General features: G+C 43.7%; 1 protein-coding gene across 1 annotated transcript; it reads right to left on the reverse strand.

Moving 5' to 3' along the window:
- Positions 1-888: 888 nt before the first annotated feature.
- On the reverse strand, positions 889-27,962 carry LOC131738015 (C2 domain-containing protein 2-like). Its single transcript, XM_059030615.1, has 14 exons — positions 26,985-27,962; positions 24,862-24,957; positions 21,989-22,114; positions 19,951-20,055; positions 19,001-19,117; positions 17,988-18,114; positions 14,516-14,624; positions 13,920-13,984; positions 12,720-12,835; positions 11,223-11,388; positions 10,780-10,890; positions 7,631-7,758; positions 6,969-7,227; positions 889-4,621 (listed from the first exon to the last, which is right to left on the reverse strand). The coding sequence occupies exons 1-14, from the start codon at positions 27,273-27,275 to the stop codon at positions 4,395-4,397; spliced, it is 2,043 nt and encodes a 680-aa protein (XP_058886598.1). The 5' UTR covers positions 27,276-27,962; the 3' UTR covers positions 889-4,394.

Raw genomic sequence — 27,962 nt, forward strand, 5'->3', positions numbered from 1 at the left:
AAGGGGTCGAACCTGCGCCCAACCCTAATGGGACTGGTACACAACCTTTGTCATTGACTCCCTGTCATGTGGACCTCGTGCTGTTTTTAATGACCTTAAGCACGTTAGCACAGGCAATTCAGGTATGTTCCAGGACTTGCTGAAATACACAATAGAGTTGACAATAGTGTGCGATTGTATGTATTATATATGATGTACTGTGCAGCACTGGGATCAGTGTGATACAATATACACTGATGAGGAATGTGTCATTCAAGTTCATCCCAGACATGCCCACTTGGATTGATATTGGGGGTTCTGGTGGCCTTGGAAGATGCCTGGAATCAGAGCACGGTCAATTCCTAATTCCCATTCCAACACATCATTGCTCAAAACCGCAATTAGCAGCACTCTGTTAAAATGAGCTTCTCACTAGTGGAAAAAGAAAATGACTGAAACTGAAGTCAGCGTGTGTTCGTCAATTAAACTGCCTTCAAAGAAAAGCAGATGAACAATCACAACAATTGGAACATCTCTAAAATATCCATTCCTACTGCGATTCCTTGGAAGGGATTGGGATTGGGATTGGATTGGAAAAGCCTGCCTGGGATCTGTGGTGCTCCTCCAGTCACTGCCACACGATTGTGGCAGGGTGGACAGGAGCGTCGCTGTCTGAAAAGGAGGACTCGGGTGCAAGTGCAGATAGACTTGATCAGGAAGTAAATCACAGCATGTGTGACCAAGGGTCTACAACATGCTCCGCCCCAGGGGGATGCCCAATCAAATGAGCAGACAGGTCCGAATAAAGGGACCAGGTAGTCTTTATATACTTTGCTGTACATGCAATTTATTAATAAATACTATTAATAATCCTTCGTGGCACAACTAACAAAAAACAAACACACTGCATTGTGTTATTCAATATTTTATTATTGCTCCAAATTCCAATCCTGATATGGTGATTAGTCCTAATAATCCCTGCACTGCGTTCACTGAAACGTTTCACAGCAGCAGTCAGTTTTCATATAGCAAAGCCAGTCTCAGATATCAAGTATTTGTAAGCAGATACATTATTTACAGGTGATATTTATTACAGGTAATTTATATTCATTTTTCAGGTAGGCTTGTATTAGGCTCAGAACAGTATGAAAACAGCCTTTTTTTACCTTTAGTTAGAAAGTTAAACGACAAAGGTTGCAATGCATTCTAAGTAAGCATTTAAGAGGCATCTGAAGCAGACAGTGAACATCACTATTATACAGCCCCCCTCTCAGCACTGAGTGGCTCTGGATACTTCAGACTAGATCGAGAGAGATAACCATCGATGCATAAGAGTGTGCAAAGTGCACAGGTCCCTTTAGTCTTTTTATACAGAGTTTACTCCTTCTCATTAAAGTATTGTGTATAAACTACACCTCCTAATTCGAATACAGTCATCCATGCCAATGTCGTTTTTATGTGAAATGCTTATTTATTTATTTATTTATTTATTTATTTATTAGTATTTGTTTTTGTTTTCTACAATGACTGATGGCATTTGTGTTTCTGTTTTACACCCAGACCAAACTGGATGTCTTAAGTTAATGTAAGAATTCCCACAATAACGCTTAGAAACAGCAGCATGTTGCATGGAGTTAGGATAGCTACCCGCTGTCTTTATGGGTTGCAAGTCACCATAAAAATTTAAATATTCTACCCACACACACACACACACACACAGACACACGCGTAGGGTACAGACTTTATGTCTGGGTGTAAATGCAACGAGCCCAAGGGAACGGACTGATGTCTGGGTGTAAATGCAACGAGCCCAAGGGAACGGACTGATGTCTGGGTGTAAATGCAACGAGCCCAAGGGAACGGACTGATGTCTGGGTGTAAATGCAACGAGCCCATGGGAACGGACTGATGTCTGGGTGTAAATGCAACGAGCCCAAGGGAACGGACTGATGTCTGGGTGTAAATGCAACGAGCCCATGGGAACGGACTGATGTCTGGGTGTAAATGCAACGAGCCCATGGGAACGGACTGATGTCTGGGTGTAAATGCAACGAGCCCATGGGAACGGACTGATGTCTGGGTGTAAATGCAACGAGCCCATGGGAACGGACTGATGTCTGGGTGTAAATGCAACGAGCCCATGGGAACGGACTGATGTCTGGGTGTAAATGCAACGAGCCCATGGGAACGGACTGATGTCTGGGTGTAAATGCAACGAGCCCATGGGAACGGACTGATGTCTGGGTGTAAATGCAACGAGCCCATGGGAACGGACTGATGTCCTCTGCTGTAGAAAGTTTGCTTCAATTTGTTTGCTTTTGTTAGTCTAAAGCTTTGTTGGCAAAAGCACAATAAAAAACAATGCATTGGAAATTCACAACAAAAAAAGCAACAAACGCAGAACTGACCGGCCCCTTGTGGCTGTTCTACTGTAGTGTTCAAAGCAATTTGAAAACCATACATGACATGCAGCTGGGCTCGCAGACCCTGATCAGCCCTAATCTGGGATTACTTTACCTGAGGCACCATTAGGGAGTCCGGTATTTGTGCGAATCAGGGTCTGTGGAACCAGACAATAGAGCTTTGTGCAAGTTAGGTTAGGCGCTTCTAACTGCTGGGCTTCTGCACAGACACCACGATGCACGCTGTGTGTTCTGGAGTTTAATGTTAGGGGTTCTCTTCCAGCAGTGCTTTAGAAACCGCTCTCTCACACTAATCTTAGACCAGCAGTAGCACGGTAACTGTGTAAGAAGTGTACATCTATACAAGGACACGCTGGGGTGTGCTGTAGGCTACACAATACTACTGCATGTTTTATACAGTGCATCACGTCTTCTGCACCTATGTTGCCAAATGGATTTTAGCGCACCAGGAATAACAAACAGAAAGCAACCAAAAAAACTTTAAATAAATGTGCGACTTATGATGATGCAGCTGTGTAGCTGTGAGGCAGTCGACTGGCAAGACAAAACTGGTCATTGTTACTGGACCCCGACACAGAGGGATCCTTTAATGCAGAACATCAATGGTTTTGAGTTATACTGAAACAAACGTTTCGCCTACAACTCTTCCTCAATGTCTTCAGAAAGACTTGTAGTGAAAATGTTTCTTTTAGGATTGCTACACATGCCAGTGTTGAGTATTTCAGAAAGACTACTGCTCTCTAATGTGTGGAGAATGAATAACTTTAACCTCCTTGCATGCATGTAAAACAAGCAACTTCAGCAAGCTAGCTGCCTGTTACTGAACCCAGCTCTGTGATGCAAAAACATCATTTAAAATGGCAAAAGGGTTATTAATGCTGTGATCTGGCTACAATTCAGTGTTTTACCTCACAAATTTATTTAAGGGCAATTCTCACTTTGCTTTAGTCTTTGGATACTTGTCTCTGCTTTGGCTGAGCTGTCGTATGGTTAAATCTTTGATTCCAGAGAAAATAGAGAAACTGTACATCACAGGTGCCATGAGTTGATGAAAACACCCAGCTTTCACAAAACGGTTCCCTCAGAACTGGGGTTAAATAGAGGTTAAATAGGCTCATGATAAACTTGTTGTAGTCAAAAAGATTAGACATCTTAATAAAGAGTGAGCTTGAGATGTCTGTTTCATCCCCATCTGAAAAAACAATCACACACAAAACCACAGACACAGACAATCATACGCACACAATCACACATCCGAGATCAGACTAGCAATGACATTCCCTTCAATTCAAATCCCACTTTGTAGAATTCCTTTTCTTAGTCAATAAACATGAATTGTAAATGTAGGAGCACACGTGTTGAAGTAATAGAAACCTTTGCACACACACGCCCTCCCAATTCATTTCCATGTTGCATATAGAGCTGAAACAATTTATGTTTTTTTTTTCTGCTCAACCCACAACAACACTCAATAAACAGTGGCTGGTTTCACACACCCCAATTAGCACTAATCTTGTGACTGTGTTCCCTTCGGTGCCAGTGCTGGTGCGGTGTGTAAAAGCAGCCTGATCAACTGCATACAGTACTGCATCTTCATGAAGCGTTCTAAAGCAATGTGAATGCGTGGACAGGTATTTGCACAGTGATCATGCACTGGGGCAATGTGAATGCGTGGACAGGTATTTGCACAATGATCATGCACTGGGGCAATGTGAATGCGTGGACAGGTATTTACACAGTGATCATGCACTGGGGCAATGTGAATGCGTGGACGGGTATTTACACAGTGATCATGCACTGGGGCAATGTGAATGTGTGATCATGCACTGGGGCAATGTGAATGCGTGGACGGGTATTTACACAGTGATCATGCACTGGGGCAATGTGAATGCGTGGACGGGTATTTGCACGATGATCATGCACTGGGGCAATGTGAATGTGTGATCATGCACTGGGGCAATGTGAATGCGTGGACGGGTATTTGCACAGTGATCATGCACTGGGGTCCCCCATGGCTCCGTTCACTTTGCTCTTGCTCTTGTTCCTGGGAAGCAGCTTCCTGTTGATGATGCGGCTGAGGGTAGCAGACTTCCTCTCCTTCTCCACAGCCACGGGCTGCTCCAGGTACACCAGGTCGTTGTGTGACTGGCTCATGCCCGGGTCCTTCCGGTGGTGCCGGCGTCGGAAGAACAGCCTGGCGCTCTTGTGCAAGAACCCGCCTGCAGCGCCGGGGAGGAATGAAAGCGCGGGTTACATATCAAACATACCACATTTATTAATGCCTCTTTAATAGGGGTGCTCCACCTTTCTTCTAATGAGAAGGGCTTACATATCAACCCGCAATAGACATTTCTGCAACGCTTTGGATACAGGGATGGAAATAAGAGTGCCACTGCACAGCGGTTTGATCCAGTCCTGGTTTTACTATGTTTAGATAGACACTCCTGAGCTTGGTACCTATACACTGTGGCTAATCAAGCTCCTAGTAAAACCTGGAATGAGTGAAACTGCTATGCAAAATGAGTCTGCAATACAATGAAAGACATTGAACCCGTTTACATGAGGACTGCAATACAATGTACTCCTTTTTATGGAGCATATAGGATACCCACCACCTTTATCAAATATAACCATGTCTATTTTGTGATAGGTGGTGGATCACAGTTGCAATGCAATCTCAGTGTGGCTCGATTGCACTGAATTCACAGACTGGAGGCTGAAATAAACAGTAACACAGGGATTCTGCTCTGGCATGGTGTTGAGAACAGCTGGCACGGTTTAATTCTATGATCTTCGCAAGTTTCACTGCAGCCATTGGTTTAATATAGTTAAAGGATGATTGCGTCATTTTAACTGTAACCAGAAGGAAAGAATCAATAGCCTGTGAGGTCATCAGTTTACAAACGCTCTGCCTAGCAACAAAGGCAAGCCTGTATGCCTAGCAACAAAGGCAAGCCTGGCTCGCTTGGGAACCAAGGTTTCTACAACTATGAAAACAAGTGTACTTCCCTTCACTGAATGCAAACTCACTGTCCATATATATGGTACAGTCTTTAATGAACTCACTTGTTTTAGAAGAGGTTAATTCTGTTAATTCTACCGAACTAGAAGCAAAACAACACAGTTATATATTACAAGTCCTCTTAAGCTCCCTTAATGCACTTCTGTTTTTCATTTTGTAACATTAACATGATTTTTTTTTCCTGGTTTAAAAAAAAAAATTGAGTCAATTATAGAATGGAGGAAACGCTTTGAAAATCTGGCCCACAGTAACATATATCCTCCATCATGCTGCAGAGATGGAAAGAAGACTCCCGTTGCATAGCAGTTTGATCCATTCCTGATTTTACTAGTTTATTAAGACTTACCTGAGCTTGTTACCGATACACACTGTGGCTAATCAGGCTGGTAATAAAGCCTGGAATGGGTGAAACTGCTGTGCAATAGGGGTCTTACTGCCATCCCTGTGCTGTGAATACTAAATTAGAGCTAGCAAGATCACGTATAAAAAGAAGTAGGTCCTGACCTGCTTACTGTAGAGGCGGAAGCTCTGGAGAATAAAGACGCAATTGCTCTCATAAGGAAGAACAAGCTTGATTACACAGCACGAGCGCCACTACTGTTACAGGACATGCATGGCTATGCTCATAATAAGAGCACAATTAAAAAAACACACGTACAGCTAATGTGTACCAATCCAAACCGTACGCTAAAACAGCACCTATTTAAAACTGCCTGTGCAGTAACTTACTCTGGATTTACTCTGCAATTATTTCAGGTTAGCACTGGCTTCCTCTTAAGGTGGTGAAAACAAAAAACAAAACACAAAAGAAAAGAATCAAAAAGATAAAATGTAAGACAGGGAACAAGAGAGACAAAATGCATGTAGACTTGTATAGGAAGCACGCAAAGCAACGAGACAGAATGAACATATGAAATGCACATGCTGTACAAGCATGCAGAGGTGACACCAGTGAATAAACACGGAGGGATTCTACCCAGCGCAGCGACCCCCAGGGTATCAATAACAATATGAAATGCACATGCTGTACAAGCATGCAGAGGTGACACCAGTGAATAAACACTGAGGGATTCTACCCAGCGCAGCGACCCTATGGGGACCCAACCAGGTTATCAATAACAAGTCAGCACGGCACACACACTCTGGGTTAAGGGTTACTGAATACTGAGTAACTGGAGTTTTAGTACATCCTTATAAAACTTTAAAACTCCTTTGGTGCAATACGTTGGAAAAACCTTGTCCAGGGAGAAGGAAATCTTGTTGAATTTGTGAAATGCGTGGCTTGTTAGAGTGGGCAGTATGCAAGCATCTTTAAAGCAGAACAGGCTGTTCCAAGGCATACATACATTACAGCATTTCATCTGCAGCCCGCTGTGTAAAACCCTTTCCTAATAATGTTAATGAAGCCATGCTGCTGTCCTTGTGTTTCGACAGCAGTTAAAACACATTCAGCATCTGATGCGATTTGCAATGGTTGTGCTTGACTGACAGTACAATCCAAAGAAAGAACCCCCACGAGGGCACGGGACTGTCCTCCTCCTTACCTTTGGATTTCTTGACGGTGCCAGACTCGGACACGCACAGTGAGAGTTGGGACTGGGTCTCGGTGTCGGGGTCCTGGACAGCGCTGAGCTCCCCCCCTCGGGCAGGGCTGCCGCTGGGACCCTCCTGTAGCTCTGGGATCTCCAGCTCGAGGGGAGGGGCCTCTGGAGCAGCGCAGAGAGGCTCCTGGGTCATCGAGGCGTCCATCGCTGCAGCGTAGCCCCTCATGAGGGCCGTTTCATCGTCCTGAGATATAGGAGACTGAAAGAAAGGGACCAGCACAAATAATTCAATACAAACATTTGTTTTTTCAGATGGCAGCACAGATAGTCTTTGCAGATCAAGCCCTGCAGGAGCCCAAGGTTGTCTTTATTCTTAGCAAACTAGCAGGGTTGTTTTGATCAGCCCATACCCAGCCAGGAGAAGCCACAGCTGGATTTGTTTAACGCATTTTACAGTCATTTCATTTCAAACTAAAATAGAAGCCAAAATGAAAAGGAATATAACTTTAGCATTTTCTTCAGGAGATTGCAAAGTGAAGCTTTTTATCTTATACACCCCATTTAGTGAGTTAGCCATTTTCAAAGGTGTTTTCTTTTTTCCTGCAGTAGCTTAATCTAAGATAATTTAAAATCGTTCTAAAACAATGCTAGAAGCTGGACACCTTTGCCACCCCTGAGATGATGATGGTGCTCTTCTTCACTGGAGATCTCAGGCGCTGCTTGGCAGACTCGTGAAGCTGCCGAATCGCTGCTTCTGCCACCGGGTCTGTACCGTTCAGCATCAGCAGCTCTGCAAATGAGAAAACACAAAGCAGTCTGTATGTGTGTGTGTGAAAACACAAAGCAGTCTGTATGTGTGTGTGAGAAAACACAAAGCAGTCTGTATGTGTGTGTGAGAAAACACAAAGCAGTCTGTATGTGTGTGTGTGTGAAAACACAAAGCAGTCTGTATGTGTGTGTGTGTGAAAACACAAAGCAGTCTGTATGTGTGTGTGAGGAAACACAAAGCAGTCTGTATGTGTGTGTGAGAAAACACAAAGCAGTCTGTATGTGTGTGTGTGTGAGAAAACACAAAGCAGTCTGTATGTGTGTGTGTGAGAAAACACAAAGCAGTCTGTATGTGTGTGTGAGAAAACACAAAGCAGTCTGTATGTGTGTGTGTGAAAACACAAAGCAGTCTGTATGTGTGTGTGAGAAAACACAAAGCAGTCTGTATGTGTGTGTGAGAAAACACAAAGCAGTCTGTATGTGTGTGTGTGTGAAAACACAAAGCAGTCTGTATGTGTGTGTGTGTGAAAACACAAAGCAGTCTGTATGTGTGTGTGAGAAAACACAAAGCAGTCTGTATGTGTGTGTGAGAAAACACAAAGCAGTCTGTATGTGTGTGTGTGTGAGAAAACACAAAGCAGTCTGTATGTGTGTGTGTGAGAAAACACAAAGCAGTCTGTATGTGTGTGTGTGTGTGAAAACACAAAGCAGTCTGTATGTGTGTGTGTGAAAACACAAAGCAGTCTGTATGTGTGTGTGAGAAAACACAAAGCAGTCTGTATGTGTGTGTGTGTGAGAAAACACAAAGCAGTCTGTATGTGTGTGTGTGTGAAAACACAAAGCAGTCTGTATGTGTGTGTGTGAGAAAACACAAAGCAGTCTGTATGTGTGTGTGAGAAAACACAAAGCAGTCTGTATGTGTGTGTGTGTGAGAAAACACAAAGCAGTCTGTATGTGTGTGTGTGTGAGAAAACACAAAGCAGTCTGTATGTGTGTGTGTGAAAACACAAAGCAGTCTGTATGTGTGTGTGTGTGAGAAAACACAAAGCAGTCTGTATGTGTGTGTGTGAAAACACAAAGCAGTCTGTATGTGTGTGTGTGAGAAAACACAAAGCAGTCTGTATGTGTGTGTGTGTGAAAACACAAAGCAGTCTGTATGTGTGTGTGTGAGAAAACACAAAGCAGTCTGTATGTGTGTGTGAGAAAACACAAAGCAGTCTGTATGTGTGTGTGTGTGAGAAAACACAAAGCAGTCTGTATGTGTGTGTGTGAAAACACAAAGCAGTCTGTATGTGTGTGAGAAAACACAAAGCAGTCTGTATGTGTGTGTGTGTGAAAACACAAAGCAGTCTGTATGTGTGTGTGTGTGAGAAAACACAAAGCAGTCTGTATGTGTGTGTGTGTGAGAAAACACAAAGCAGTCTGTATGTGTGTGTGTGTGTGAAAACACAAAGCAGTCTGTATGTGTGTGTGTGTGAAAACACAAAGCAGTCTGTATGTGTGTGTGTGTGAAAACACAAAGCAGTCTGTATGTGTGTGTGTGAGAAAACACAAAGCAGTCTGTATGTGTGTGTGTGTGAAAACACAAAGCAGTCTGTATGTGTGTGTGTGAGAAAACACAAAGCAGTCTGTATGTGTGTGTGTGAGAAAACACAAAGCAGTCTGTATGTGTGTGTGTGTGAAAACACAAAGCAGTCTGTATGTGTGTGTGTGTGAAAACACAAAGCAGTCTGTATGTGTGTGTGTGTGAGAAAACACAAAGCAGTCTGTATGTGTGTGCGAGAAAACACAAAGCAGTCTGTATGTGTGTGTGTGTGTGAAAACACAAAGCAGTCTGTATGTGTGTGTGTGAAAACACAAAGCAGTCTGTATGTGTGTGTGAGAAAACACAAAGCAGTCTGTATGTGTGTGTGTGTGAAAACACAAAGCAGTCTGTATGTGTGTGTGTGTGAAAACACAAAGCAGTCTGTATGTGTGTGTGAGAAAACACAAAGCAGTCTGTATGTGTGTGTGTGTGAAAACACAAAGCAGCCTGTATGTGTGTGTGAAAACACAAAGTTTTCTTGTTACATACAGACTGCTTTGTGTTTTCACACACACACGCAGAAAAATAAAGTGTTTCCGAATGCAGCCATTCTGGGCTGCTGAGGGGCACAGCAGCATACAAACAGAAGAAAGTTTACAAACGAAAGGAGGCCATTCGGCCCATCTTGTTTGTTTGGTTGTTAGTAGCTTATTGATCCCAGAATCTCAGGGCCTTGCTGACTGTGCTCCTCCTACCTGTATCAGAGGAGGACAGGGCCTTGCTGACTGTGCTCCTCCTACCTGTATCAGAGGAGGACAGGGCCTTGCTGACTGTGCTCCTCCTACCTGTATCAGAGGAGGACAGGGCCTTGCTGACTGTGCTCCTCCTACCTGTATCAGAGGAGGACAGGGCCTTGCTGACTGTGCTCCTCCTACCTGTATCAGAGGAGGACAGGGCCTTGCTGACTGTGCTCCTCCTACCTGTATCAGAGGAGGACAGGGCCTTGCTGACTGTGCTCCTCCTACCTGTATCAGAGGAGGACAGGGCCTTGCTGACTGTGCTCCTCCTACCTGTATCAGAGGAGGACAGGGCCTTGCTGACTGTGCTCCTCCTACCTGTATCAGAGGAGGACAGGGCCTTGCTGACTGTGCTCCTCCTACCTGTATCAGAGGAGGACAGGGCCTTGCTGACTGTGCTCCTCCTACCTGTATCAGAGGAGGACAGGGCCTTGCTGACTGTGCTCCTCCTACCTGTATCAGAGGAGGACAGGGCCTTGCTGACTGTGCTCCTCCTACCTGTATCAGAGGAGGACAGGGCCTTGCTGACTGTGCTCCTCCTACCTGTATCAGAGGAGGACAGGGCCTTGCTGACTGTGCTCCTCCTACCTTTATCAGAGGAGGACAGGGCCTTGCTGACTGTGCTCCTCCTACCTGTATCAGAGGAGGACAGGGCCTTGCTGACTGTGCTCCTCCTACCTTTATCAGAGGAGGACAGGGCCTTGCTGACTGTGGCTCCTACCTGTATCAGAGGAGGACAGGGCCTTGCTGACTGTGGCTCCTGTGGGGCCAGTTTGATCAGAGACGCTTCTTTCAGACAGTTTCAGTCTAGAGGGAATCTTCATGGGAGAATCTAAACAAAACAAGTATACTGACATGTTATTTCAAATGTTACTACAGGCGAAACAGCTAACAGCTGGAGCTCATAAAAAAACAAAACAAACAATAAAGACTTCTTATATTGTTTAAACCACAGTAGCCGATCCCTTTTATTGGTTAAATTCCACTCCAGGTTTAAAAGGTAAACTGATATACTGACTAACTACTTTAGGGTCTGGGTGGGGGTTTAATTGGTTCAATTAAACAGTTTAGAGCAGGGCTGGAACAAAGACCAGGAGTGGAAGCACTGACTTGGGCCACCCCTGCGCTGTTCTGACCTCCAGAGAGGTGGTGTCAGAAACGCACCTGCACTGAGCGCCGAAGGAGATCTCCCAGGCTTGCTTTTCACTGCAGTGACCGTGGTCACCACTGTCCCACACGGCATGACGGTCCGGTCCATCTCCACCTTCTTGGTGGGGGCGGGGGTGGGAGCCTGCCATGACCGCAGCTCACTGGGCTCTAGGTACGTGAACTGGAAATAACAATAAGAATGATCATCATTATCATTAGCATTACCATCACCATCACCATCACCATTATAGTTATCTTTACCATCACCATCATCATTATAGTTATCATTACCATCATCATTATCATTAGCATTAGCAGTAATAGTCCTATTTTAATATCTGTATGTGGGATTACAGAAAAAAATAGATTTCTATTTAGCAAGCTGTAAAAAAAAAAAAAAAAAAGGGTGCTAACAAGGATGAATATTTATCTGATTTGAAATAAAAACTGGTTGCTTGTAAATTGAATATTCACTTGCAAAATGGATCCAAAGGAGATGGTGCAGAGCTCTCCATTTAGAGCCCACTAGTGGTAATGTTATTAGAACAACGTACATCCAATAATATACATGAGGCTGTGACTCCTTCAAGGGTTTGAAGGGCAAGCTGGAATATATTACAGCCTGCTGCAAGATACACCTGCTCAGGGATTTCCAAACCATTTGATGGATTTCTAGAGGCTCTCCGGTTTCTCACATGTGTATTAAATGTGGATATCGCGCAAAGATTTTTCACTGTTGCTGCGTTTTCTTGAATTTCAATAAATATTTTCTTCATCTTCATAAATCAAAGTAATTCTGGACATCTGTAATTCTTCAACTACTTTTCCGAGAAACATTCCCGTACAAAGCTTATCTACACAGGACAAAAATAAATAAATCACCAGAACACAGATGGTATATTCTAGTGGAGGAATTCAGTGTTCATTTTCCATGCCGTGGTAAACCTCCCTGGACAACAGGCATGCTAATAAATCTCTTTTTATTACTATTAGGAGGACCAAATCTTCTGCTTGGAAAGTAGCTCTATTTTAACACTCACTGCACATGCTTCCCACCCCAAACAGAAAGGTTTTTGTTAACTGCTTTGTTATATTTTATTAAAATGATGCAACACCTGTTTGTGCTGCAGTGTGCAGTAATTCTAACCATGTAACTGACAAGAAACCTTTATGCAACACACCCGGGCTGCACAATTTCGGTCATTGTTCGTCCTGTTCTCTTTGTCACTTAAACGTCCTTCAAGGTCAATCAGTTTATTACTGAATGCTCCCTATAAACTCCAGAGGTCCCCGGACCTTGTGAACCCCTGCAAATCATTACTGAATGCTCCCTAAAAACCCCAGAGGTCCCCTGACCTTGTGAATCCCTGCAATGCATTACTGAATGCTCCCTATAAACCCCAGAGGTCCCCTGACCTCGTGAACCCCAACAATGCATTATTTGAACGCCGGTCACTCTTCCGATGGTTCAGAAAAGCTCAGGCAGACACAAGCCCATGAAATGATGGGTACCTCAGCAGAGACGGACCCTCTCGCTGCGTCGGTGCTGTTCAGTGCAAAGGTGTGCAGCCCGGAAGGATGTCTCTTAAACAGATCCAAAGGCACAGAAACCAGACCCAGCATGGCACCTATGGCAGAGAGGAAAGAGATCCTTCCATTGGAAACATGTATCTGGGGCAGACCTGCTCAGACAACCTCGTGTTCACAACAAGGTGAGGAAACTGGCAATGGATCAGCTGCTAAAAGCATATCACTGTGTGGCAGGAGCTCTCCTCACTCCCCCTGTGATCAGCTGCTAAAAGCATATCACTGTGTGGCAGGAGCTCCCCTCACTCCCCCTTTGATCAGCTGCTAAAAGCATATCACTGTGTGGCAGGAGCTCCCCTCACTCCCCCTTTGATCAGCTGCTAAAAGCATATCACTGTGCGGCAGGAGCTCCCCTCACTCCCCCTTTGATCAGCTGCTAAAAGCATATCACTGTGTGGCAGGAGCTCCCCTCACTCCCCCTTTGATCAGCTGCTAAAAGCATATCACTGTGCGGCAGGAGCTCCCCTCACGCCACCTTTGCTCTTAAATAACTTGTAAGTATTAAAACCCACACTGCACAATGTGAACCTGTACAGAAAATAAACTGCATATGTTAAAGAAAAGGGCTTGTAACCAGGAGATCCCCGGTTCAAATCCCACCTCAGCCACTGACTCATTGTGTGACCCTGAGCAAGTCACTTAACCTCCTTGTGCTCCGTCTTTCGGGTGAGACGTAATTGTAAGTGACTCTGCAGCTGATGCATAGTTCACACCCCCTAGTCTCTGTAAGTCGCCTTGGATAAAGGCGTCTTCTAAATAAACACATTTTGGTTTTCTTAGGAACCCATTTAGTGCCATTGTCCTCATTTCATTGACAGGCTACTTTGTCATTTTTTGGAGCATTTCTAACTGGTATCTACCTGTTATTTAAAATTTCTCTTTGACTATACTGTTATGATAACTTTAACCTTGTTAACCTGCAAAAGTTAAGTCTAAATGCAATGCATCAAATTACACAAATACAGCTTGTGTTCTGATTTTTTCAAAGAGAAATAAATGTGGTTCTTAATAGGTTATGCGATAACTCCAGAGTGACAGGTGCCTTTGACTTTCCTAGATTTTAATAATCATCATAATAATAATAATAAAGGTCAGTTATGAGTCTTACGCTATACTGGTACTTACTTTTTGGGGGCTTGCCCTCATCCAGAAGCTGTATCTTTAACTCCTTTGATTTAGCACTGAGCTCACTGTGAAAACATACAAAAGGACTCACTACCCAGCTCCACACTGCACACAGTACAGCAGTATTACAGTACAGAGTACAGGACTCACTACCCAGCTCCACACTGCACACTGTACAGCAGTATTACAGTACAGAGTACAGGACTCACTACCCAGCTCCACACTGCACACTGTACAGCAGTATTACAGTATACAGTACATGACTCACTACCCAGCTCCACACTGCACACTGTACAGCAGTATTACAGTACAGAGTACAGGACTCACTACCCAGCTCCACACTGCACACTGTACAGCAGTAGATAGTCAATTTAAAGTATATGGTGCTAACACAATAATGCATCACTTGGTATCTCTTATCCTTTCCTATATGAACGATGCACACACTATGTTAAATAATGCATTAGCATCACTTGGTAGATCTCACCCTTTCCTATATGGCCGAATTGCCTTTTCTCGTTCCCAAAGTTTTCTCGTGTTCTCATGTTCTTAAGGGTAAAAGGCATTCTTTTCCCTGCGCTATGCTGGGTACTTACAGCATGACAGGCTGGTCCCACGAAGGGGTAGTAGTGTTCTTTATTACAGGGCTTGAAAGCTGCTGTGGAGGGTCATCCAGCTGTATTGCAAAGTATGGATGAATACTGCCTAGGAGAAGAAACACAAAAACAAGCTTAGCACTTTGGGGGACAGACACCATTGTGAAAATGCATTGCACATTACTTTTTTTTTTTTTTTTTTAAGGCATGAAGCATTATAAGAGGGGGGGCTATTTTGATGATCTGAACAGTGGCGGATCTTAACACCGCCAGCCTTCAGCTCTTCTATTACTCCTGCAGCCCCCCCCCCCCCCCACCCCTTTCAGTGTCAGTTATGTAGTGACACTGAAAATCTACAAAGACTGAACATGTATACACCGGGTGCAGGACTGTTTTCTTTAAAAGCATCAGGAATGATTATGAACGGAAGGGAACGGCTGCAATGAACTATAGCAGGGATGGGATCAGGAGAGCAGCCAACCTTCAGGGAGCAGGGAGTCAGGGAAGGACTGGTACCGGCTTGTTGAAACATGCAGCTTATTAGAATCATCTATCTGCACAAGAATGGAACAGCCCAGGGAATGCATTCGTCTTAATGAATAGCATGAAGCTGATCCAGTGAATGCATTAGTCTTAATGAATAGCATGAACCTGATCCAGTGAATGCATTAGTCTTAATGAATAGCATGAACCTGATCCAGTGAATGCATTAGTCTTAATGAATAGCATGAAGCTGATCCAGTGAATGCATTAGTCTTAATGAATAGCATGAAGCTGATCCAGTGAATGCATTAGTCTTAATGAATAGCATGAAGCTGATCCAGTGAATGCATTAGTCTTAATGAATAGCATGAAGCTGATCCAGTGAATGCATTAGTCTTAATGAATAGCATGAAGCTGATCCAGTGAATGCATTAGTCTTAATGAATAGCATGAAGCTGATCCAGTGAATGCATTAGTCTTAATGAATAGCATGAAGCTGATCCAGTGAATGCATTAGTCTTAATGAATAGCATGAAGCTGATCCAGTGAATGCATTAGTCTTAATGAATAGCATGAAGCTGATCCAGTGAATGCATTAGTCTTAATGAATAGCATGAAGCTGATCCAGTGAATGCATTAGTCTTAATGAATAGCATGAAGCTGATCCAGTGAATGCATTAGTCTTAATGAATAGCATGAAGCTGATCCAGTGAATGCATTAGTCTTAATGAATAGCATGAAGCTGATCCAGTGAATGCATTAGTCTTAATGAATAGCATGAAGCTGATCCAGTGAATGCATTAGTCTTAATGAATAGCATGAAGCTGATCCAGTGAATGCATTAGTCTTAATCTATAGCACGAAGCTCATCCAGTGAATGATGCTACTATGAAGAGGCACCACTCCAAAAAAAGTGATGAAGCTGCTGCAAATCAATAAATACAATTCAATAAAACACAGCCGGTAGCGTGTGGCTTGGACAGTACTGCAGCTGCAGATTCAACACATACTGACACACAGGTATGTTTAATATACCTACCACCTGAAACTCAAACACTGACACATATACACACAGTGCAGGACAGTCATCACACAGATACTACGAGCCAACAAGAGAAACAGGAGGCTGCTAAACCACATAGTACAGCGATGGGAATAAGACTCCTATTGCATAGCAGATTCATCCATTTCAGGTTTTACTACAAGCTTGATTAGCCCCAGTGTGCAGGTAACTATCCCGGGTGGGTCTTTTCTTCACCAGGAATGGATGAAACTGCTATGCAGCGGGAGTCTGATTTCCATCTCTGCAGTGATCACATGTATGCTGTAACACCTACAGCATCATCTCCAGTGTTATACATGGTAATACCTGCAGCATCATCTCCAGTGTTATACATGGTGATACCTGCAGCATCACCTCCAGTGTTATACATGGTGATACCTGCAGCATCATCTCCAGTGTTATACATGGTGATACCTGCAGCATCATCTCCAGTGTTATACATGGTGATACCTACAGCATCATCTCCAGTGTTATACATGGTGATACCTACAGCATCATCTCCAGTGTTATACATGGTGATACCTACAGCATCATCTCCAGTGTTATACATGGTGATACCTGCAGCATCATCTCCAGTGTTATACATGGTGATACCTACAGCATCATCTCCAGTGTTATACATGGTGATACCTGCAGCATCATCTCCAGTGTTATACATGGTGATACCTGCAGCATCATCTCCAGTGTTATACATGGTGATACCTACAGCATCATCTCCAGTGTTATACATGGTGATACCTACAGCATCATCTCCAGTGTTATACATGGTGATACCTACAGCATCATCTCCAGTGTTATACATGGTGATACCTGCAGCATCATCTCCAGTGTTATTCATAGTAATACCTGCAGCATCATCTCCAGTGTTATACATGGTGATACCTACAGCATCATCTCCAGTGTTATACATGGTGATACCTACAGCATCATCTCCAGTGTTATACATGGTAATACCTGCAGCATCATCTCCAGTGTTATACATGGTGATACCTGCAGCATCATCTCCAGTGTTATACATGGTGATACCTGCAGCATCATCTCCAGTGTTATACATGGTGATACCTGCAGCATCATCTCCAGTGTTATACATGGTGATACCTGCAGCATCATCTCCAGTGTTATACATGGTGATACCTGCAGCATCACCTCCAGTGTTATACATGGTCATACCTGCAGCATCATCTCCAGTGTTATACATGGTGATACCTGCAGCATCACCTCCAGTGTTATACATGGTGATACCTGCAGCATCATCTCCAGTGTTATACATGGTGATACCTGCAGCATCATCTCCAGTGTTATACATGGTGATACCTGTAGCATCACCTCCAGTGTTATACATGGTGATACCTGCAGCATCATATCCAGTGTTATACATGGTAATACCTGCAGCATCATCTCCAGTGTTATACATGGTGATACCTGCAGCATCATCTCCAGTGTTATACATGGTGATACCTGCAGCATCATCTCCAGTGTTATACATGGTGATACCTGCAGCATCATCTCCAGTGTTATACATAGTAATACCTGCAGCATCACCTCCAGTGTTATACATGGTGATACCTGCAGCATCACCTCCAGTGTTATACATGGTGATACCTGCAGCATCATCTCCAGTGTTATACATGGTGATACCTGCAGCATCATCTCCAGTGTTATACATGGTGATACCTGCAGCATCATCTCCAGTGTTATACATGGTGATACCTGCAGCATCATCTCCAGTGTTATACATGGTGATACCTGCAGCATCACCTCCAGTGTTATACATAGTAATACCTGCAGCATCATCTCCAGTGTTATACATAGTAATACCTGCAGCATCATCTCCAGTGTTATACATGGTAATACCTGCAGCATCATCTCCAGTGTTATACATAGTAAAACCTGCAGCATCATCTCCAGTGTTATACATAGTAATACCTGCAGCATCATCTCCAGTGTTATACATGGCTTTTATATTCTTCAATAGTAGTTTCCAATCGTGAGCCCGCGGTGGTTTGGGGGGAGAGGTGACCTGAGAAGAAGATGATCCCACATTTCGGATACCCTATAAGCAAAACAAAAAACAAACAAAAACAACACTGCTCACTGCATCGCAGACCACCAACACCTGAAGTGCAAAGCTGCGTCACGCGAAGCCCTCTTCTGTACAATTTAAAAACATCAGGGCTGGAAATAAGACCCCGACTGCGTATCAGTGTCACCCATTTCAAGTTTTACTGCAAGCTTGATTAGCATCAGTGTACAGGTAACAAGCTCAGGTGTGTCTTATTAAACTCATAGTAAAACCAGGAGTGGATCACACTGCTATGCAATGGAAGTCTTCTTTCCATCGCTGTAAGATGCTCTTCCACTAAAACATTTTTAAGATATGATGTGCACGCCCTTTTTTGGAATTCACGCCAGATGTTGCAAAACATGTGCAATTGTATTTATGACAGAATAGAAAATGCTGGTAGAGCATCTCCAAATTGCACATATTACAGCAATAGTAACTAACGGGAAAAAACAATTGAAATCGACCAACAATCCGATCAATGGAAAAATCAAAGGTTGGTCAGTAAGACATACATCGTATTCCCTTAGAAATGATCTAAACACGTTCACGTCAGGTTTATGAGAAAAAGTGCAGAACAAATGCCTACGTCTTGCTTCACAACAACTGCAGTGTTGTGAACTCCACAGCTATGCAACATATTGAATATACTGAATATACTGAAGGCTGAAATAAGAGACACCGAGAGACTAAAAGCTTCAATTCATGGTAAGCACTATATCTGACAAAGAACTGCATCACAGCAGTCTGAGATTTACCCCAAATAATAACTAATTCTCCAGCTCTACAGTACGTGTGCCTGCACAAGGCACTGAAGGGGGCTAAAAATAAGCTGCCGGTTCCGCGGGGGAGAGGCAAGGGGAAGGAGAACACTCACCTTGGCCTCTTTTCCATCTGCAGGTTTGGTGCTCAGAAGCACAGATGGGCGGGCTGAACAAATGATATCTTCAAGTGTATTTCTGAGAGCTGCGATATCTGGATTTCCTTCAGGCAGCTGTACAGGCGGTTCCAAGCACAGATGCATTAGGAAAATGTATGAGGAAATAGAGAAAAACAAAAGCATTACTGTATGGCAAGCTTCGACTAGCGGACATAAACACTTACACAGGGCCAAACAATGAAGGCTCATGAAAGAACCTGGAGGGGATCAAACTGCTACTAAATGGGAGTCTTAAATTCCATTGAGGAGTTGATTTAAAACACCCTACACCCTGTCGTAATTAGCCACAAATGAATTGACTTTATTAGAGAACTTTACAGCATCAGCGAAGCCACTTTGATTGCATCAAACCTTTATTGTTTGGGGGTAATCTTGGGATAACCACAGATAGTGCAGTAAAATGCACTCAAATAATCCAGCTGTGACTTATCATGGCAGGTTACTGAACGATCAAATCAACCCCTTACTGTGCTAACAAAACTGGAAGAGTGAGCAAAGCTGGAGAGCAGCTGAATGCACAGAAAACACTGCTAAAAAAAAACAACAACTCCTGCACACTCTCGGGCCACATGTTTACATTCCTGCAGGAGACAAACATGTGGGTTCACAGGTCAACATGCCATGTGCGTTACCAGTACTGGCGAACAGAACAGGATACATCCAGCACTGATTTAGATAGGAACACACAGGCTTGACATTACAAACACAAATACTTGATACCGCTGTTGGGCTTTGGTCAGGACATTACTTTTAAGATGTTGCATTTAATGTTATTCTACCCCAAACCCAAATGTAATTTTTTTTCAATGCAGATCTCAGCACAGCACTTCCAAGGCAGGGCTGTGCTGCGCTCCAGTGCTGCAGTCCTGCAGGGCTTACTGACCCACCTCCTCTCTATTCCTTGGTGTGACCTGCAGGTTCCAGTCTTCCAGGCGTGAAAGGGACCAGGAGACTTGAATATCCTGCTCCGCCTCATGCAGCCTGAGCTCCAACTGCAGAGCAAACACACAGCTCAGTCAGGAAGGGTTCAACAGAGTCATCTTATAAAGCAACTTCAAATCCTTCTCACGCTGACAAACACATCGAAAAAGGAAGTTCATTGATGCTCCTAGCGGGCCTATCCTTTACTGGAACTACAATGTATTGTTCAGTGTTTTATTTATTTATTTATTGATTTATTTATTGATTGATTTATTTTCTTTAAAAACATAGTAGTTGGCAATTACTTTTTATTATTTTCTCCCGATTTAGAATATCCAATTATTATTTAAGCTCGGCTCACTGCTACTACCCCCGTGTTGACTCGGGAGGGTGAAGATGAACCCACGCTGTCCTCCGAAGCCTGTGCCGTCAGCCGACCTCGGAGCTACAGCGTCGGAGGACAACGCAGCTCTGGGCAGCTTACTGGCAAGCCCGCAGGCGTCCAGCCAGTCTACAGGGGTCGCTGGTGCGCGGTGAGCCGAGGACACCCTGGCTGACCTAAACCCTCCCCCTCCGGGAGACGCTTGGCCAATTGTGCGCCGCCCCCTGGGAACTCCCATCCAAGGTTGGCAATGAAATAGCCTGGACTCGAACTGGCGACGTCCAGGCTGTAGGGCGCATCCTGCACTCCACGCGGAGTGCTTTTTACCAGATGCACCACTCTGGAGCCCCCTTGTTGAGTATTTTTCCAGGTTCCAGAACAGTAAAACACAACAGAACACAGCTACGGCAAAGTTCCACAAGAATGCCTAATTCAGATCATCTGAGACTAAAATGTCACGGAGATATCTCAGCTGACCCTTAATACAATCAACAATGGTAGGCTTCCGCACTCATGAGCAGCTGGCACTGAATGAAGTAATGGGATGACAGGAAAAGCTTTATTTTACTAAACTAAACACAAGGATATTCCCAGTATAAGGTGGACTGTACTTGTATTCACACAACCCCCTACCAAACACATCTGCATTAGGGCCAATTGGATTGTTTGAAACAATTACATTTTTAATACTTGAATTTCTCCCAAAACGCAGTGAGAAGCATTCATAAGCCTTCTTCCTAACAGCAAACTCAGTGGTTAGATGTGCATTTTCTACAGTCTGATAGCGTCTCAGTGGTTAGATGTGCATTTTCTACAGTCTGATAGCATCTCAATGGTTAGATGTGCATTTTCTACAGTCTGATAGCGTCTCAGTGGTTAGATGTGCATTTTCTAGTCTGATAGCATCTCAGTGGTTAGATGTGCATTTTCTACAGTCTGATAATGTCTCAGTGGTTAGATGTGCATTTTCTACAGTCTGATAGCGTCTCATGGTTAGATGTGCATTTTCTACAGTCTGATAGCGTCTCAGTGGTTAGATGTGCATTTTCTAGTCTGATAGCATCTCAGTGGTTAGATGTGCATTTTCTACAGTCTGATAATGTCTCAGTGGTTAGATGTGCATTTTCTACAGTCTGATAGCGTCTCATGGTTAGATGTGCATTTTCTAGTCTGATAATGTCTCAGTGGTTAGATGTGCATTTTCTAGTCTGATAGCATCTCAGTGGTTAGATGTGCATTTTCTACAGTCTGATAATGTCTCAGTGGTTAGATGTGCATTTTCTACAGTCTGATAGCGTCTCATGGTTAGATGTGCATTTTCTAGTCTGATAGCATCTCAGTGGTTAGATGTGCATTTTCTACAGTCTGATAATGTCTCAGTGGTTAGATGTGCATTTTCTACAGTCTGATAATGTCTCAATGGTTAGATGTGCATTTTCTACAGTCTGATAGCATCTCAATGGTTAGATGTGCATTTTCTAGTCTGATAACGTTTATAGTGTTGATAAAGCTGTCAGTCGTTAAGCTTGTCTAAAGCACTGCACTCCAGATATAATGCAAGGAAGCGCTGTGGTTTTGTCATGCAGCATCGTAACCATTGCCTGTCTGGTTTGTAATCTTGCCTGTAGTTTGAAGGGGGAGATTTGAATGCTGTACGTCTTCTGCAGTCCTGCTGCTGCGGCGGCTGTCCTCCGAGTCACGCCAAGGGAAAACTGCACACTTTCCCCGACGACTTGGCAGCACACAATCTAGAACAAACACACACACACACACCCACCAACTATTACTCAGAAACACTGCATTAAACAGTACTGCACATACCACTATCCCTTCCACAACCCAATTCAATACATTTCATTATAAAATCTATTTATTTATTCATTCATTTTGTAGTGTGTGTGAAAGGTGCTATATTAAGAGCACAAGAAAAGAAAAAAAAAGTCCTTTGGTTAATACAAACAGCAGATAATGTTCAGTGGGGACGTGTCAGTGGAAACAGAGTTGTCCAGAGTGTCAACTGTGATGGGGACACTTGCTTAATAAGAACTAGTCACCCATAACCCCAAAAACACTCAATCAGAGCTACCCCAACCCCAACCCCATAACCCCAACCCTAACATCAAAAGCACTCAATCAGAGCTACCCCAACCCCAACCCCAACGTCAAAAACACTCACAGAGCTACCCTAATGTACCTCCAGGAAATGATTACTGTAAGCATCCAGCACTGTGTATCACAGAGAGTTAAAGGCAGCTCTGGCTGCGCAGTGTTCTGGTGTATCACAGAGAGTTAAAGGCAGCTCTGGCTGCGCAGTGTTCTGGTGTATCACAGAGAGTTAAAGGCAGCTCTGGCTGCGCAGTGTTCTGGTGTATCACAGAGAGTTAAAGGCAGCTCTGGCTGCGCAGTGTTCTGGTGTATCACAGAGAGTTAAAGGCAGCTCTGGCTGCGCAGTGTTCTGGTGTATCACAGAGAGTTAAAGGCAGCTCTGGCTGCGCAGTGTTCTGGTGTATCACAGAGAGTTAAAGGCAGCTCTGGCTGCGCAGTGTTCTGGTGTATCACAGAGAGTTAAAGGCAGCTCTGGCTGCGCAGTGTTCTGGTGTATCACAGAGAGTTAAAGGCAGCTCTGACTGCGCAGTGTTCTGGTGTATCACAGAGAGTTAAAGGCAGCTCTGGCTGCGCAGTGTTCTGGTGTATCACAGAGAGTTAAAGGCAGCTCTGGCTGCGCAGTGTTCTGGTGTATCACAGAGAGTTAAAGGCAGCTCTGGCTGCGCAGTGTTCTGGTGTATCGCAGAGTCAGCATTCCTTTTTCATCAATGAACTGTAAGAGGCTAGAACTTAATCTCCTTATGTTTCCGATCACTAGCGGTTAAGATGAAGTATCGCACACACAGGATCATGTCAGGTACCAGTTAATCAAGTTATTTATACAAGAGGAATTTATTTACAGCAAATGCAATTCCTTAAAACGTCTTCTAATGCACACAGCCAACGAGACAGCGCTCTGTCCAGCTTGACATTTACACACTTGTTCCCCCAGTCATGGGTGGGAGTGCTGGATGCTTACAGTAATCATTTCCTGGAGGTACATTAACAACATAAGGCTGTACTGCTGCCAAGGCAAACAAAAGAGGTCTCCCAAGTGCAATTTGGACCATTAACGTCCTTTTCAGTTATTGGCTAATGCACTGCAGAAGCAAAGTGAAATGGAGCAACAATTAAAAAGAAATACATAAAGCAATAAAGCACAAAGCTTTTAACAGCCCTGCATTATGGGATGGCGAGCCATTAGCTATCATGACATGAGCAAGGCTGTACTAGTACTAATGGGTTATCTGTACAGTGCACACAGCTCCCACGAACACTGGCACATCCAGACCCGGGCTCAATTACCACGGTGTCGTTCGGAATTAATGGCAAATACAATGTAGCAGTAACAGTCATTTTAACTATACAACACAACTGATCAATTCCAGCTCAATGCCATGCCTTTCCCAGCTGAATCGTTCGCAGCTCCATCTTGTGTTTTTCATTGAGCGATCGTTACATATAATGTTGGTGTATTTGCACCTGTGATTACTGCTGGTGATTTAGAACAGACAGAGTAAACATGCTAAACGTGTGTAGTTGTTTATGTTACCTTTTTGTAATTGCAATTACTGAAGCATAATTATACCTAAACAGACTGCATAATATAAATCTCACTGTAAATCGGAATTGCAGCAAACCGTGCTGCTGTAAGCCAGGTCTGGACACAGCAGTATATTTACTGTTCTCCACGTTACATTGTGACCAGTTACATTTCAACAGGCGTTTACCTGTTACTAAACAACGCATGCAGTAAATGAAGCTTTGTGCATCTTCTTTGATGCACTTACATTACTATTACATGCAGACAGTGAAATGCATTACTGTGTTTGTTCACATAAACATCTTTCCAACAGCATGTCACCAGCCATGTGCCTGCCGTCTCAATATTCTCTAACTGGACAGGCCTCCCGAATTCAAAGCCCACACGCTGTTCTTGAGGATTTCTTCCCACGAGCAGCTGATTAATAAGACAGCTCAATTATATATTGGTCATTTACAGCACAATACTATTGAACTGAACACTTCTTTCTTAAAGAAACAATCATTCGATGGGTTTTTTGTGTGTTTTTATTTAAGCCTATATTAACCCCCCCCCCTCCCCCCGACAGGTTTTTCACAACCTTTCCAGCAAATGCGGTTTTCTGTGCTGCCAGGGTAAACAGTAAACAAGGCCTTTCTCCTGTAGAGTCCTGCTACACAGCAGCTGTGTGTGCAAACGCAGCCGGCTTCTGTCACGTGACCAGTCCGCTCCATGTAAAAGGCGAGGCTGGAAGCCACGGTGAGGCACACTCTAATAAACTGTCAGGGTGGGTTTACTGTGCTGTACGTACAGTACAGTACAAGGAGAATGAAGAGTCGAGCCCTGGTGAAAGCAAACAGTCACAGCCAGTTGTAGTTTCTTTCTTACCTTGTCCTCGTCTACCTTTCGGAAACTGGAAACCTGGCTGACAGCCAGTTCTGCTGGTTGAAGTCCGCATTCTTGAAATGTGAGCTGCAAAGGTCCCTGAGTCATAAAATAAGAAGAAAGAGCACTTTACTGTGAAGCCTTGTCTGTCAAGGGCATTAACTGTAGCTGTGGCAAACCATACATCGTCTTTCCTTTCTTTAGAAAAAATACAAATCCTACAGCAGCCTGACATACAAGGCTATCCAAACCAACGAAGGCTAGCCGATAGTGCATTGATTCATTATTTAGGTGGAATAAAGACCCAAAGCTTTTGATTACTCTTTTTGATTGGTCTTTCATGATCTAAACAGGGCCACATTTTAATGGTGCCATCCAAAATGTTATCATTTTTGTAACTTGATTTCAATGTATTTTTATTGCATGCAGTGTGGTTATTAACTGGGTCACGGCATCACTGTCAGACAGGCATCATTAAGATTTAAAGAGAGTGAAGATCATTAAAATGGACCATAAACTGTTAATCTCTAAACAGCTTTTTCTTCAAAGGATTGTTCGCAGGGTTTAGGAGCCTCCCACTAGCCCTGCCCCTACTCCTTTCAGAACTCCCCTTTGTTCAGGGATGTCATTGAAATACGCAGGCGCCAGGAGTAATCAGATCCCTGCTACTGGCTCTTACCACAGCAAGAATAATACCCTCTACACATCACCGAAATAATGTGCAATCTACACGACTGTCATTCAAGTCACTTACAACTTTCAAAACATGCTCATTGTGCATTATGTAGGAATGTGAACGGGGTGTTAGTCTCACCTGAGTCTGTAGATTTACTAGGAGTTCTAATAGGTAGAGGGGACAAACGATTTACTCAACAGGGGCCTGACTGCTCAAACTCCTGGCTCCTGATCATGTACTGTAAATAACATAGCCTACTTCACTGAGGGGAGTTCTGAACCCCAGGACTGGGTGCAGCAGCAGAGCTAGTGTGAGTTTCTAACCCTGCTCAAACTCCTGGCTCCTGATCATGTACTGTAAATAACATAGCCTACTTCACTGAGGAGAGTTCTGAACCCCAGGACTGGGTGCAGCAGCAGGGCTAGTCAGTTTCTAGGCCTGGTTTGTGTAGCACCTCATGGTTGGTACAGCCTGTAACCCTGTCAGAGGGATCATCGTTGTGTACATCACAAAACGGCACAGCGGGCACCCACAGAACCTGCTTATGAACCCCACAGCACACAGGTGGAAATAACACTCCTATTGCATAGCAGTTTCACCCATTCCAGATTTAAATACTGTACAAGCTTGATTAGCCAGTGTGTATCGGTAACAAGCTCAAGTGAGTCTATACAGATCATAGTAAAATCAGGAATGGATCAAACTGCAATGCAATGGGAGTCTTATTTCCATTCCTGGCACATATGGAATCACCGTGACAGATCTGAAGCCCACATCCTGGGATAAACCAGCACCAAGGTCAGGTGCCCTACCAAAAAGCTTACTGTGTGTTATACAAATACCACGCCCAGGCATCGTCACACACACAAAGGGACTGCAGAATATAAAGTTGTGCACAGCACACATACAGTACGTTGAGCTTTTCCAGTCCTCTATCAACAGCAATAATATTATTATACACACACACACACACAAACTTCTGTTGTATAAGTTTTTTTTTGTTAAGTAAATCCATATACTCCATTGATGAACACTGATCAGGACAGCTATACTGTACAGCATAGCACAGCACAACACAGTACTGACAAGCGAAACATTTAAACAAGAACGGCAAACCGAAAGTCCACGCGAAAGAAATATAATCCTATTCATTAGCAAACATCTGCACTAAACAATACGACAGGTCGAAAACAACACCCACTGCTGCTGCCGTCACGTGACTAACAAGACAATAACTTTATTTAACGCTGATACAATGCGCACGCACATTGTTCTCTGAATGTTCACTTACTGTATATCTAATTAGACCGTTAGTAACCAGCTGGAAGTAACTCGTCCCCGGAGCAATGACAACCACGGATCAAAAGCATTGCGTTTCGGCGTCTTTTTGTTTTAGCATTTGAAATAATGCACTTGTGCACAGTACATCGATACTCGTGTAAACACTCACCCCAATCCGTTTAGCTTCTTTGTTAATGGAAGTAAACCACGCTTCCTGCCACTGGCTTTTCCAGTTCTTCAACGACAGCGCCCAGCTCAGTAACCGGTCAGCTTCTTCCGACTCAGGGAAAGCACCACAAGTTCTACTCGGGGTCCGAACCCGGAAAATGCCAACCGAGTACTGGAGTAAATAGAGCAGCACTGTCACTATGGAGGCAGCGAAGAGAGTAGCCAAGCAAAACCATTGCATATCAACGCCACCCGGCGCTAAGCATGCCAGGACACTTTCCAGGAGCGACATATCTGAACATAATACAGTATCTTCTTTAAAAAAAATTAAAACATCTAGAACACAAACAGCAACAGATTTTTAAACAAATATGTGTATACTTTGGTTATCCTTGTTTTGTTAAAAAAAAAAAACAGCTGTAATAATAATAAAATAAAAACACGAAGCGCACAAATGAAAGTTTTTAACGCTGCATATATTGCCTCGCGATACAAAAAAAAAAACGAAACACTACTGCACTCTTTGCTACACTGAGGTCATCTGGTTCCGTGTTTTCAACCTTTGGTTAATAAAGAGAAACAGAAAAGGAAAATGCATGACCAATTCCCTATACATGTTTTAAATTCGAGCACACACCACTATTTATTTCCACAGCCAGGCCCACTGACAGCCAGTCAGTGTCGGTCACACACGCAGAGCAGCATTCCTCAAACTGCACAGCAGCTATACCCACTGCACTGCAGCGCTCAACAAAGTTACTGCCCTCCTCTGAACAGCTTTGCATAGCAGTACAGCCCTCCTGCCAGCAGAACCGAGGTGTCCCAATTTAAAAACAAAATGCTGCCGGCGTGATTTTGTAGCTGTGACGAATAAAAAAAGTCTTGCTGTAATCCGACTGGACTCTGAGCTCCGGTTACTGTCTGTGCTACTTTCGATACAGCCAGTACAGTTAACAAGCACATAGTGCCCGTCCCTGTA

The sequence above is a fragment of the Acipenser ruthenus genome, chromosome 9 (assembly GCF_902713425.1).
Source record: "Acipenser ruthenus chromosome 9, fAciRut3.2 maternal haplotype, whole genome shotgun sequence".
Lineage (NCBI taxonomy): Eukaryota > Metazoa > Chordata > Actinopteri > Acipenseriformes > Acipenseridae > Acipenser > Acipenser ruthenus.

Bases quoted from the DNA above. Each gene is read 5' to 3' on its own strand.
- LOC131738015 (XM_059030615.1), bottom strand. From the start codon at position 27,275: ATGTCGCTCCTGGAAAGTGTCCTGGCATGCTTAGCGCCGGGTGGCGTT. The intron at 13,985-14,515 runs GTAAGTACCCAG...ATGTTTTCACAG, and splicing joins TGGGACCAGCCTGTCATGCT to TGAGCTCAGTGCTAAATCAA. The intron at 7,759-10,779 runs GTAGGAGCCACA...TCTCATTTGCAG, and splicing joins CCTGTCCTCCTCTGATACAG to AGCTGCTGATGCTGAACGGT.